This window comes from Sinohyriopsis cumingii, chromosome 6 (genome assembly GCF_028554795.1).
Source record: "Sinohyriopsis cumingii isolate HCF-2022 chromosome 6, ASM2855479v2, whole genome shotgun sequence".
NCBI lineage: Eukaryota > Metazoa > Mollusca > Bivalvia > Unionida > Unionidae > Sinohyriopsis > Sinohyriopsis cumingii.
This window is the reverse complement of record NC_142966.1, coordinates 18,908,026-18,923,146: the sequence shown is the minus strand read 5'-3', so window position 1 is coordinate 18,923,146 and position 15,121 is coordinate 18,908,026. Positions and strand designations below refer to the sequence as shown.

The 15,121-nt window shown below is 35.7% G+C and overlaps 1 protein-coding gene and 1 long non-coding RNA gene across 2 annotated transcripts in view; both read left to right on the top strand.

Moving 5' to 3' along the window:
* Positions 1-14,480, top strand: part of LOC149796451 (small ribosomal subunit protein eS4-like) — a 28,463-nt gene extending 13,983 nt beyond the window's left edge. Inside the window, exons 5-7 of the mRNA XM_089961126.1 lie at positions 3,261-3,432; positions 7,065-7,194; positions 14,308-14,480. Of these exons, the coding sequence (XP_089817252.1) occupies positions 3,261-3,432; positions 7,065-7,194; positions 14,308-14,431 (426 nt within the window). The 3' untranslated portion in view covers positions 14,432-14,480. The remainder of the gene's footprint in view (positions 1-3,260; positions 3,433-7,064; positions 7,195-14,307) is intronic.
* LOC149796448 (uncharacterized) overlaps positions 1-15,121 on the top strand; it is a 265,169-nt gene that overhangs the window by 21,026 nt on the left and 229,022 nt on the right. The window lies entirely within an intron of this gene.

The window sequence follows — 15,121 nt, the reverse complement described above, 5'->3', positions numbered from 1 at the left end:
GCCTTATCCGTGCATTTATAGTGTGAAATGGATTGCTCTACATCAAAGAAACCATGTTCGACGTGTGTATATAAACACCAGCAATTGATTGGTAAATAAATGATGCCCTGTTTTGTTGTAACTTATACTATGCCTAGGACTTCACTTCTTTAACAGTCAAATCTGCAATCACAGATTACCGTACATATGGTAACTATTTTTCTAACATTTTATTTACCACCATGTTTCCTTAGGTTTAACTCTTAAGGCATGTAACACTGTTTACTGAATAAAATATTTATTCTGAATTGGTTCTTTGGGGGGTACATTTTGTTTTCCTTCTTTTAATGTAATCATGGTAATCAAACTTTATATATTCAGTAGGGGAATGTCAGGTGTTAACTGAACGAGTTTCTTTGGCATGGTTACAACACAGTTTGGTCTTTAGCATGGTTGGGTTCTAAGGACCCGATGACCTTGTTATAGTTGGGTCACGTTGTAATACACCTCTTCCTCGATAACTCGTGCACAACGGGGTCCACAAACATAACACTATAAGTGAGGCGCGAGTTACCGAATGACGTCCAAAATTTGAAAAATATCGCTTTGACATTGAGAAATGGGGGGGGGGCAGCATTAGGGAACTGGGCTGTTTATTGACTGAATCCTCATTTTATAATCATGTCAATTATTTTTAATAACGCTTTTTCTAATGAAGTTGTTCATTATTCTGTTTAAATAACATTTATTTTCAAAATGTCCAACACATGAAAGATCGTTCCAACTGGTTTCAACAACCTATTAGCACAATTTGCTCACCCACTGCAACACTCAAATGTATCTCCTTAGCTATTGACTGATCCAGTGGTCTAGTGGTTGGACTGTCCGGATGTGGGAGGTCGTGGGTTCGAACCCCGGCCGAGTCATACCAGAGACTTGTAAAAATGGTACTAACAGCTGCCTCGCTAGGCACATGGCATTAAGATATTAGTGTTATGACTGGTCAGCCTGATTTCAGGATAATGTGACTGGGTTGGACATCCTAGCAATATGACTTGAAAATTGTTAAAGCTACGTTAAAAAATCTAAATCACACCCACACCTTAGTAATTTGTGAAATGGCAGTTTATACCTGAACTCTTCGCTTTTTAATTACTGCTATTTAAGCTGTCCAAAGTTTCACATCAACTCCAGTCATTACCATGCTACATGTAACAGGCATATACTTGTGGTTTTTTCCTTTCTATTTTCAAAGATTACTGAAATCTTTGTTTTTTTGCTGTGTCAGGGTGTTTGGATTGAAAGAAATCTCGTTTTGGCAGGTACTTTGTCTTAAAAAAATAAATTCCCACGTTTCATCAGTGCAGGCAGATTAGAATGTTTTTCAACAAATTGCCTGATTAGCCAGTATGAAAGAGCTTGTTTGTTTATTGCTTAGTGTTTCTAAGATAATCAGTTTTCTTTGAAGTTTTAGCAAAACTAATTTTTTCTGGCACATTTAAAAAAAAAAAAGAGTAGTAGTTGTTTGGTCAATTGTATCTGTTCCCAGAGGTTGGTCAATTGTAGCTAGTCTGGTAGCACAACTGTTTGATTATAGTACAGTATACAGTGCTCACGCCAGATGTCAACATAAGCAGATTATAATATAACAATGTACTAATATGATGGTTGTCGATATGAATAAAAGATTCATTTTTGCAACTTCTCCATTGCAAACCAAGATTGTATATAAAAGTTTGAACAGCCAGAAATGTTGTTGCTAGGAAAATTGCCACTAAAGATAAACAGTCAGAATTTGCAACATTGGTGTAGCCCAGCGAGATCCCCTTTGTTTGTCCTCAATGAAAATGGTGCCAGTGTTAAACCGAATTTGACTTTCATGGTAGCTGATGTCTTGTCGCACAAGACTATCACATATGGTTTAGGTACTCCTTAGTTGAAAAGAAGAAATGTTCTTCTCTTGCAAGTTCAAATTCTTTTTGAGGGACTCTTGCGCAGTCCACCTATCCAGCTACTATTCACACTTCAATTTCAGGCTTAGAATTTATGTCTATGACTTCTCTAGATACTTTGTTAATACGAGTTTCCTATATATGAATCATCTTGTTTCATTTTATGTTGGGTTTCTTTTTTTTTAGAGTTTGTTGCCTAAGATTTAACATTGTTATATCCCATGATTGAATTTAGACACAGTTTTTTTTTTAAATTTATGCACACCAATTTCGGGGGTGGGGGGATGGTTGTAGATTTCCAGTGGACTTTGTTCCATTTGTTTTTAATCTGAATATTTGTTCCTAGATGTAATTTGAGCCGAAAAGAAGGCAACACCAAGACGCCATTTACTAGAAATTAATTTGCAATCCGGAATTGTTCAGTTTCAATTGTTCATTATGCTTTTACGGATTTGATAATTTGTTGAAAGACAAAAATGTATGGATATAATTTACCTTGTCCAGTCTGTAGGTTAAAAAGATCACACTGAGTATGTATTTTGGAATATATTTAGAAATTGGAATAACCTTGACTTTCCAGTGGCATGAGCTGCGAAGACAGAATGTGCTCCCTAGCCATTCTAAAACGAAAAAGCACAGACGGGGAAGATCAGGTTTAAATATGCAGAAGCTTCCAGTGGTTTTTCAGTCACTTTCATTTTTGAAAATGGCAGTAACCGACTTGGGTCAAACGAAAATGTTTCCAATTAGCTTACCATCCCAGTTCTTCGTTGCCTATTTCACCCTGGGGTTAAATTTTTTTTTTAAAATTGATAACTCAGCTGGTTTAACCCAGTACTGAAGTGCTTAGTACATTATATATACTAATCATTATAATATATATATATATATATATATATATATATATATATATATATATATATATATATATATATATATATATATGTATATAATATGTTAACAAACCCTACCTACCTTAATTTTAAAACCAGTGCAATTGGAAACATTGTTTTTTCCTTAACACAATGCATACCAGGCCATTCAGAAAACTGTTTCATACAGGCTGAAACGAGGGGTATCAACTTTTCTTCATAAACAACTTGTCAAAACAATGAAAGAGTATTCAAGTTAATATATAGTAATAATAGTTAATCTTATCTTATATGTTTTAATGATTTTTAAAGTGTGCACGTTTTCAGTTACTAATGAAATTCGCACTTTACACATGCCCTGGTGATGCAAGTGAAATTTTTAAGTTGGGGGGGGGGGGGCATCCATCTTTAGAGTTTGCCCATGTATCATGAAACCAAATTTTCTCTTGTCTTTCAGTACAAACTGTGCAGAGTCAAGGCAAATAAAGTTGGACCTAAGGGAGTACCTTTCCTTGTTACCAATGATGGAAGAACCATTCGTTACCCTGATCCTCTCGTCAAGGTCAATGACACTATAATGGTGGATATTGCAACTGGAAAAATCGACGATTTCATCAAGTTTGACTCTGGTAGGTACAAATGAAGATTCAGTCTTGACAGTTGTCTGAATATTTCCCTCCAGTTACATTGCAGACTGGAAAATCACACATTATTAGCATGTCGAAAACTGATGCATTTCTTCATTTTATTCATGATTATACTTGTGCTTTAATGTCTCAATTATTTTGTGCACCTTGTCACATGTTTGCTGCAGTTTGATTACCCATAAAATTGATAACATATGACAGGACAGACACAAACGTTGTAACCATTAATTAAGTTGAATTATAAGTATGTACCTATGAGTATGCATTTTTCAGCTTTTACTAATTAGACTCAAGGATGATAATAGTTGTGAGCAAAAGGTGATTTGCATTTGTTAGAATGAACTTGGCAATAATTGGTGACTTCATTTCAGGTATTTTTCTCAAACTTGGTAAATAAACTTGTATTGCAATGGTATACAAGTTTTATAAGTACGATTTGTACTAAGAAATTATGTGATTTTGTACATGATTGGCTGGGCATCTCAGTATTTGACAGTCTGGTTTTCATCAAACTTGTAAATAGGTAATTATTGTCAGAATGATTTATAGTTCTATTTGTGAGCACTAAGGCTTGATTTTAAAGTGGACCAACAAAATTGAGTCTTGGATTTGCAAAATGCATACAGGTAGGCATTTCTGTGCCATGGCAGTCATTTTGAAAATATTTGTTGGTACTCCAGAGTGGATGATCATATTGACATGGGGATTTCCTTAAAGACTTTGATATGCTGTCATATTGACATGGGGATTTCCTTAAAGGCTTTGATATGCTGTCATATTGACATGGGATTTCCTTAAAGACTTTGATATGCTATCAGTCCTTAATGAAATGGTGCCAGCCTGATGTAAAACAATGACCACCATTTGCAGGAGTGCATCAGACATGCAGTTGGGAATTTTTGTATCTGTACAAGCATAATCATGCAAAAAAAAGGATTTGGTATACATTTTTATGAAATGTATTCACTTTATTTGCAAGACCCATAGAAGTTGCACATTTTGTTCCAGTAGTGTTGCTGTTGTGGACAGCCATTTCAGTTTAAGAGTGCTGTTAGCTGAGGAATGACAGATTTGGTGGATCCACTAATTAGGTTTCTTTATTTAAAAAATTATATTAGGTTGAATGTGATTAGACATATTCCTTTTGATAAAGAAATTACATACATGGAGGTTTGAACCCCAGCAGAGTCATGCCAAATACTTAATAATAAAAAAATGGTACTAACAGCTGCTTCACTTGGCGCTCTGCATCAAGAGGTTGGTGTTAGGACTGGTCAGCCTGGTATTAGGATAATGTGACTGGGTGGGACATCATGCTGCATGCATGATGCCTGAGTGGAAGACATCACTATACAATGCCACACTGCAGACATGATGGCAATATGACTTTAAAAAATTTAAAAGCATTAAAAATCCATAACAGACACACACACAATTCTGGATCAGCAAGTTTGGTATCCCCTCAAGTGTCATAACTTTTTAAACAGCTGAAAGACTTCTTTTTTTTTAATGCCTCAATTTACTTGATAAAGAAAAAGACCTATGAGTAAATAGATTATGAATTGAACGCAGTGTCAGTCTGGGCTGCCAACAAAGATATTCTTGCAAAATTGGCCTTCACTTTTCCTGTTGTCAGTATCAGATTGTTATGTCAATAAGATGCTCCCATACACACATGTGCATACACAAGCACATTATTGTAAATTGTAGACTACCTTCATATAATGTGCCTGTGGATTAAATATGCTATCAACATATTAATCTTGGATCAACTAGAAGTGATGGCTTTTAAAGATCTTGATTTCACTGGAGTAGGAATAGAGAAAGGTGGATATTGAAGTGTTAGGCAATTACTGAATTATGGCCATTGACTCATCTCCCTTTTTCTCTCTCTCTCTCCCCCCCCCCCCATAATTTTGTATTAAGGGGGCAGATCCCAGATTTACATAAAATTGTGGCAGCATCTCGGGATCATTGCCATTTAGTTCAGTTGACGAGTTTTAATTATTTATGTAAACACTAATGATAGTAATGCCATTGCATCATACACAATAAATATTTGTGTAGTTTTTCATTTTTATATTTGTACACCAATTACAAAAGGTTACCTTATAACACTCATTGCCTTTTGTAGTAGTTTTATGTCCTGTTGAGAGGTCCGAACTATGACCAGATTGGCCACACCTTTCTCGTCTCGAAGGTGGTGAACACAGATGCAACCCTGCATCTGGAAAATCATATTTTGGTTCCGCCTGCTTAGTAGAAATACCATTGGTTTTGTTTTAACAGGCCTGATTTTTCTCCATTTTAAAGTGAAATTCTGCTTTTCTCATGACTTGAATCAGATTTTTCTTATATAATCCGTTTTTTATATCATCTGATCTGTTTTTCTAAAAACAGTCTTAATGGTCCCATTCCACAACGACCCTTGTGAATTATTCATTCCATATATTAGTTAGCACACAACTCTCATAAAGAGTATTCTGATTGGTTTAAAGGTTACATTCATCCAGTGCATCTTCATGTAATGGAAACTGATGGCAATGGAAACAAGAAGTGTGCTTGTCAAACCTGGCATCCCGAGTTGTTGAGAGAGACCATGACACGAAAAGTTTACATAAAGGTTTTTAAAATGTATGGAAATGGGAATGGCTGGAGTAAAAAGTTGACAGAAATTTAGTTGGTCAGTTTATAAGAAAATGGTATGCTAGAGGACTGGTATTTTGTGATCTTTGCAAGAAAGATCTGAATTAAGGTAATCACGGTTGGAAGAGTTTGGAACAGCATCTTCAAAAGAAGCTGCATACAGATAAGCTCAGAAGGCATCTGGAAAAGTGCAGTTAATTACTACAAGAAGAAAGATTTCTAGCATGAGAAAACAGATGTAGTCAGAATACTTATGTTGCCAATACAAGCACCAGCTTGAAAGCAAAAAGGCTCTCATTGAAAAGGAAAAGAAACAATTGCACATTGAGCCTTAAAAGTCACTGGTGACAAAAAGGAAGGTTTACGAAATCTTTGCCAAAGCCGCAAAAAGAGCTCGACTGGGATATCAACCGGTTGTGTCCAGTGGAGAAAAAGATAAGTGAATGTATGGGATTTGCATATAGTTGCTGTAATTGGGTGTTTATTTTACAGATTTGTTATGAAAAGATAGCAGTATAACATATTTGCTGCAAAAATTGACAAATTGTTTTGACTTAATTACGATGTGAACACTGACATGCACATGAAATAACTTAGCATCAATAGTATTGGAGAACAAATTCATGTGACAATAAATATTGTGAAATTTTTTAAGTCAAATTGACCTTTTTTTGGTAAGTTTATTAGTTTTTCAAATGATTATTTTGCTTTATTTTATGATCATAAGTTGCACCAGGAGCATTTTTATACTAGTTTAAAATGTATTTTTGGACCCCCAAATCAGGGGTGCTGCCCCTTGAGACCCTATTGGGGAAGGAACCCCAAGTGCTCCCCCTTTTTAATTTTTTTCAGCTTTTTTGTTTTTGTTTTTGGGAAGACCAAAATCATGTCTGTTTTAAGTAATGTGTATTCATTATAGAAATTCAGGATGTTTTTCACTCCATTAATAAATTGGTTTTCCATGGCAGGTAACCTGTGTATGATCACTGGAGGACGCAATTTGGGACGAGTTGGGACAATTCAGCACAGAGAAAGACATCCAGGATCATTTGACATTGTACATGTTAAGGACTCTCTTGGACACACTTTTGCTACAAGGTAAAGACATTGTGTAGGGTCAGACAGATCTTTTGCTTAGAGCCAGGTCTGCCAGAATGGTGGGTTTTCAATATCATGTCTTGAAAATAGTTTGCCCGGTAGGTAGAGGTGAAACAATGCATCAGTATTTTTGCTGTAACAAATACACAATGATACAGGAGATGGAGAATTCATACAAAACAATACTTACCATATGCATGTTATATCAGTCTTCAGCAGTCATTAATATTATTATTAGTTGCTAAAATTCATCTGAAACAGCATCTGCAGTCACATGCACTCATTTGTATTAGTAAAAACTGTAAAGACTATTGAGAATACTTGTTCGTCGTCTACAAATTAACAGTGTCATGGTTCATAATTTGCCCCCACCACCCCCATTCCATGCTAATTGTCTTAACCCAGCATGTTCAGCATATACTTCTCAAATGTGTTCCACATCTATAATGAAGTACTCTACTCGTCATTTAGTGACCACTTTTACGTGAAGTTTTACACTGAATTGTATTGCATCTAGGTCGATTTGAAAGCTACACTACCAGTGTGTGTCACGTCGTGAAAATCTGTTACATTGAATTCTCATTGATGGTTATTGATTGTTCCATTCTTGGTTAAACAATAACTACCAACCAGAAATCAGTGTAGCTTATTTCCTGCAAGACAAACAGGAATTTATTGGCCAAGCAAGAGAGAACTTCGCATAAAAGTCATTAATTGATGTGTAAAGTACTTTGAGAGATGCTTTCAGGGTGTGAGAGTGCATGCATTGTGCCAAATTTGTACTAATTCGTGCACTTGGAGAACAGTGATGCACGAGAACTCCAGCAGATTAGTTGAAAGTCCTGCATATGGTACTGTGCTTGGCAAAGTATACCATTTTTATTTTAACCATTCTTTTAGATTACCTTTTCGCAACATATTTTTTGGGTAGGCAACTGTTGCCACATCTGGGTTCTTCAAGCATGACATGGTTAAGCTAAATTTGATTGGAACATGCTGCTCAGGAATAAGCATTCTTATGGTGTGGTTTGAACCTTACATGATGGAAGTTTTAAAATGCATGCTTAAAATAGAGGCTACCCCAAAAAAAATTAAAACAATTTTTGTCCTGATCACCATGTGCTACAAAACTATAGCATAATGGTTAAACTAAGTCTAATAAATAAGAATCAAACAATATAATTAAGAAATGAAGATATTTAGTTGATCAAAATACATCTGTTTTGAACAAGTAGATTATGGCATTAATGGACTTCAAATCCCAGTACAGCATTATGGAAATCTGACATAGTAGTCATCACATTGCTAATTCAGGAAAATTAAACTTCAGCAGAGATTATGTTAGTGAAAAGTCTCATTTTGTAGCAGAAGTATCCAAAGACAATACCTATGAGCTGTGGAAAATTTACATAACCGTAAAGCAGTTTCAAACTTTTTCCATCTATCGTAGCTAGCTGTGTATATGCCCAATTCAGACAGCAGACTGTAAAAGGGGGTTCTCAGTACAGAAATATATTCATAGATACAGAACAGATTTAGCTTAGAAAGATTAATGCTTATACAACTAGAGGCAACATTCTTTAAAGATTCTGATTTCAACAGGGGTGTAGAGAATGGAGCAGGAAGAAAGAGTTGGATATTGAAGTGCAAGGAAAATATTGAATGATTGTTGTTTCTCCTCACCCTCCATTTGTTCTGCTACACCTTCCTTTTTGTGAGAAGGGGTTATACCCCCTTACAATAAAATCTTGGGAGCATCTCTCTCTATCCCCAGCCTAAATGTTAGGGCCACAGCCTTGGACTAGTGGCCAGCTTCCATGTTTGTACTGTTACTTTCTAACTGCTACAGATAGATGATGAAACTTCACCCAGGCCAGATCCACACCTTATTGTACACAAATCTATAGCCAGGTCCACACCTTATTGTACACAAATCTATAGCCAGGTCCACACCTTATTGTACACTAGTCTATAGCCAGGTCCACACCTTATTGTACACAAGTCTATAGCCAGGTCCACACCTTATTGTACACTAGTCTATAGCCAGGTCCACACCTTATTTGTACACAAGTCTATAGCCAGATCCACACCTTATTTGTACACAAGTCTATAGCCAGATCCACACCCTATTGTACACTAGTCTATAGCCAGGTCCACACCTTATTGTACACAAATCTATAGCCAGGTCCACACCTTATTGTACACAAATCTATAGCCAGGTCCACACTTTATTGTACACAAGTCTATAGCTTGAAGGTCAGATTAATTAGTAGGGAGAAGGTCACAGATTGGCAGGTTGTTGCTTCTGGCCCATGATTTGGTTTTTTAAAAGCTGACTGTTAGAACAAATCTATCCAGTCATGTTATCTTAAGTACATTTTGGGTACATATCACACTGATGCATCAATCACAGGGCATGTGATTGCATGATTGCACTGATTTTTAGTTCTAGTGGTCAGAAAACAAGAGATCTTTTGGGATGATTTGATGTCTGGCACAAGTTTGTTGTAGCTACTCTTACACTACTCTTAAACTATACAAAGAATTGCATTGGAACATTACACACATAATTTTATAGTTTGTCCTTAGGGCTGTTTCCAGAAAATTCCACTTGGGATCCAGAAGAAGGCATTTTTACTGTGGATTAGACACACAGAGAAATAATTAAAATTTTTGTCATTTTCACATTAATGCTCAAGTAATCGGAGTACCCTGTCATTTATTTTCTAAAAATGACTGCATTTAAAATTGAACAGCCATACGTGAAAATAGTGCTGTTCAGACATTTGATATGATGACCATCTTGAGTTATCCTGAAAATCATATCACTACTCTGCCAAATGAATGGTCATATCAACATGGTATGTTTGCTAAATAACCTTTTATGATGCCTAGTTTGTTCTATATGAAAATGCAGGGCATTCAGTTAGATTTAAAGTTGGAGCTTGAGTAAAGTAGGGTTGGGCTCTGGGGACCTCATCCAATGGATTTTATTAATTTTTTTAATTTATTTTTTTTATTTTTTTTTGGTAGCTGGTGAAGAGTAAAAGTATCCCGGTAAATCACCTGGCTCTGAGCTGATAAGGACAGCTCTGAAAACGGTGCCAATCCAACATGCAGTATGAAAGAAAATCTTATCGCCATTATCATTGGGTTTTCACAAGAAAACTTACAATGATGTTAATCGTAAATGAAAATGGTGCCACTCGCACATACAATATGGCAGCCACATTGGCCATCTTTGTTATTGCTTCTCGTGAATAGATCACACCGCATAGAAACATTATCTTTACAATAAGCCTGAAAGTAAGATCAAACTTTTTAAACCCAGCTTTTGCATCTGTTTTCCAACCCAAATACAAAAGATTTTACCAACTTGAACCAGATGCTATTCTTGCCTTTGTCACTGGAATCACTTCCAGCCTTGACAATACAAAATTCACCTTTCAAAAAGCCAGACTTCATTTAACACTTCCTGGGCTTTATAATCAACTCAAAGGGCTTTTTAGGCTGCATAAAGGAAGAGAATCTAAAACAAATCCTTCCATTTTCCGTAACTCGTATTGTGTACTTCTGCAAATTTAAGAACTACACAAGAATTTACACTGATGGCTCAAAGGATGGCAAAAGTACTGCTGCTGCCTTCACTAGTGGAAATCACATTACACAACTACCGGTAAGCTTGCCAGATGATGCAGTTATCTGCAGCAGAAATCAGGGCAATAGACCTTTCACGAATTAAGTTGAAACCAAACATTTTAAACTCTGTCGTCTTCTCTGATTCAGTATCAGTACTTAGTCATTATGCAGAAAGAAGTTGGAATACTCGTTACTGACTGCCATTCTCATCAAACATACCATTCTGTGTGTATTTTACAATATACTGTACTATGTTGGTATTAATAGTACTGAAATAGCAGACCTTGCTGCTTAAGTAACTCTGTCTCTACAAACATCTGATTTCAAAATACCATAGATTTTAAGTCTGCTATACAAAAATTTTTTTGAGTGGCTTGCATGGAGTTAATAACAAGCTCCATGTGTTTATACCTCCCTCCTACGGAACCATCAGTAGTGACAAGGTACTTATTACTAGAATTAAAATTGGTCATACTTGTATGACACACTCCAACATATTAAAGGACAATGACCCACCAGAGGGCATTTCTTGGAATGAACACCAGTGACACAATTTATGATAGATTGTTGTAATCCCCAATCTACATGCAATCGTTACTGCTATGTTCAGAAACTTTTTGATACGGTAAATAGGTCATTTTATTTAAAATTTCTTGAAGGCTGTTGACTTTATTCTAAACTAGTTTTTTTGGACCCCAATTTCCCTCAGTTTTTTTAAACCAGTGTGTACTGTTGATCACCCTAATTTATCTTTCATTATCTAATATCCCATTACACATTTATTAACTCCATTCATCAGGAGCCTTCATATATTGTCTTGACCATTTTGTCGTTATTATACTTTTATTGCACATTGGTGATAAACATTTTGGCATGTAAATCTTTATGATGTAAAATAGCTGCCAAGTGTCCAGTTTTTCCTGAATTCGGACCAGCATACAGGTGTACATTTTTCATGTTAAAAATGTGTGTGTGTGTGTATACATACATATATATATATATATGTGTGTGTGTGTGTGTGTGTGTAATTTAAAACTTTCCTTGCAATTTTCTGTTTAGAACATGGCCCAGCCCCATTCTTAGAGTAAATGTACTGCATGTGTGTAGGGATATTAGGTTCTAAAACATAACTGGTTCATTTGAAATCAAGGCTGTCATTCTTTAACCAATATGATTGCACAAAGTATGTGCCATTATTACTGTTTCTCATCTTTGTCATGTCAAAAAGGAAAGCAGAAGAACCAGAATTTTCTCCAGCAAACAAAAGAAAACAGAACTGGAAGGACAATTAGGCTCTCATGTATAAATTTGTGAAACCATCTCATAAAGGAGAAGATTTTAGTTCTGCAAAATGTGTAATTGCAATTTCACTATTGAGCATGGAGCGGCCCCTGACATAAAACAGCATGAAAATCCTAACAAACTTCAACTTGCTGCTTCGTCATCAACAGCACAGCCTAACTTGCAACGTTTATAAATACCAGCGAGAACATTGACATAATTCTATCTGAAGTTCCTTTTGCTAAAATTTTAGAAAGGAGCCTTCCTCTTTCAGTCGCTAGTGATGCTGGCGATTTATTTCACACGCCTTTTCCAGAGAATACAGTTGTAAGGGATTACTTGTGTGCTAGAACAAAAAACAGTCATCTGTGTTATTTTATGTTAGGTCTTCTTTCTTTACTACACTTGAATGCTGATTATGAGAGTATTTTTAGTTCAGTTAAAAAAGTCACACAGAAATCAGATCACCAATGAAAGATGGTACATTGGAATCGGTAATGATTGAAAAGACAAGGTGTGGAAAAGGCTCCTATAACAGCCTGTATCTGATGACTAGCTCAGAAGGTACAAGAGTGCAACATATGCATCTTTGAAATTAAATAATCAAGCAAGTTATTGTCTGGTTCTTCTGATGGTTGTAGATGTTTTAAGTAGTTACGTTAAAGTTTTAAAAGTCAGTCTTTGTAACTGAAAGTCAGTCATAAACAGTAACTCTTTTTGTACTCTGATGTTGGCAGGTATGATGAACATTTTTTGTGGCACTATATAGCCTTAAATTACAGAGTGCTATAAAATGCACAATCAGACAACCAACCAACATGCCTTACACGCATATTGATCCCAAGGTCTGGTTGGTCATAAATGAAAATTGTGCTTTTCAGATGTCCAATATTGCCACCACAACATCCATTTAGAGCATTTTATCACTTCTCACTAACAGATGGTTATACCCACATGTGGATTTTCACTGGAAAGACTTCTTATGAAAATGTTGCCACTCGTACATCCGATTTGGCAGACTTGGCAGCCATCTTCAAACTCTTTTTGCTGTTACTCATGTCATATCAACATGGGTTTTTCTCCAGAATCCGTACTAGTTGGTCCAATTTGATGCCCAATATGGGCACTGTCTTGAAAACATATGTATTACTACACCTTCAGAATGGAAAATATATTGGCATTGGCTTTTTACCAAAAGACTGCTTGTTTAGTTGGTCTGAAATGAAAATGGTGCTTATTTGACCTCCATTATGGCCACCACAGTATCTATGTTGAACATCCTGTTATTGTTGCTTCTTCTAAATGGTTGGTTGTATCAGCTTGGGGTTTTCACCAAAAGTCTTGTGATATCTTTTTGTTTTGGACCTTGATGAAAATGGTGTTGATATGACATCCAGTATGACTGATATCCCTAAAATCTGTCCATAGCTACTCAACAGAACGTATTTGACAAGGGTTTTCATCAGAAGACTGGTATGAGGTTCATTTCTAAATTAAAATGGAATTGATCTGACTGCCAGTATGGCCATTTGGATAAATATTGTTATTGCTACTCATATCAACGTGGAGTTTCACCTAAAGGCTTTCTATGTTTAGCTTTTCCTTCATGAAAATAGTGTTGGTCTCACATCCAGTATGGGTACCATGGCAAGCATCTTGAAAAATTTGTTTTCACTACTTACGAATAGACCGTCATGTTCATAATGGGTTTTAGCAAGTGAAATCTGCTTGGTCTTGTATCAAATATGACTGCTGCATCAGACGCTTTGATGCTTTCATGTTGCTCAGAAATATCAGTTAATTTGAACACATGGCAGTCACAAAGAAGTGATCTTTTCTTGAACTCAAGAAATTCCTTTTGACTCTTAGAGGATCATGAGTTCCTTCTAGGGACTACCTTTTCATTGTTGGATCATTGTATGAAAGGGAACTGGATTAAACCTGGCACCTTACAATGAGAATCATTTGAGCCAAATCTATATTTAAAATTCACTGCATTTATTTTAAAAATGAAAATTTTATGAGAATGAAAGTCAGAGATCAGTAAGAACCTTTCCTAGATTGCAGAATTTCCCTCAAGAAGATTTAAAGTGCTGGATTTTAATTGTTTTTTTTTTTTTAACCATGAATTTGTGGTTAATTTATTTTGAGAATGTGCAAGTCTGATTCTGATGTAATATTTTCTCATTTTAGATTAAACTACGTCTTTGTTATTGGAAAGGGCAACAAGGCTATGGTTTCTCTGCCCCGTGGCAAGGGTGTCAAGATCACTATTGCTGAAGAAAGAGACAGAAGGCTGGCTGCCAAGACCCAGTGATCATGAAACAAACTTTATTATAAAGCAGAATAAACCCACAGCTGAAGAAGTGGTGTCTCATGTTTTTATTCTTTCTGCTGATGGACAACAAATTATGATCCTGTATTATTGGGTCATGGTTTGTCAATTTGAGGAAGATGGGTCGTAATATACTATCACTGACATTGTCTTATTACCAATATCTTAAAACCATCCACTGGATCATTGAGTTTGTTAAATGTGAAAGTGTCAAATTTCTTTTCCATGTAGGAACCAAAATACTTCTTTTTGGATATAATCAATTTCAGGGAGAAATTTAGATTTTTTGGGTGGAAAATTTTGTCAGATTATCATTTAAATCAGCTCCAAGAGGAATAAATTCTTTGATATTAGCAAAATAGTATTTGGAAGACAACTATGCTTTTTGTTGAAGTTTTTGGGTGGAAAAGTACTGTTGACTGAATAATGAGTTTAGGTTATGATCAACAAATGTTTGTACAAGCTACCAAACCAGCTTGTGTCTGGTGGTAGATTAAATACCATATTTAGAAAAGTGAAGATTACTAATGACTGAAAATAATTACTGGGGGAAAATTTTCATGAGTCCTGTTTGCAAGTAAATTATCCACATTTGTAAGCTTGATGCTGAAACCTTTTTTATTTTATTGCTGTCGCCACTCTGGTACTACTGGATGTAAACAGATCTCACCT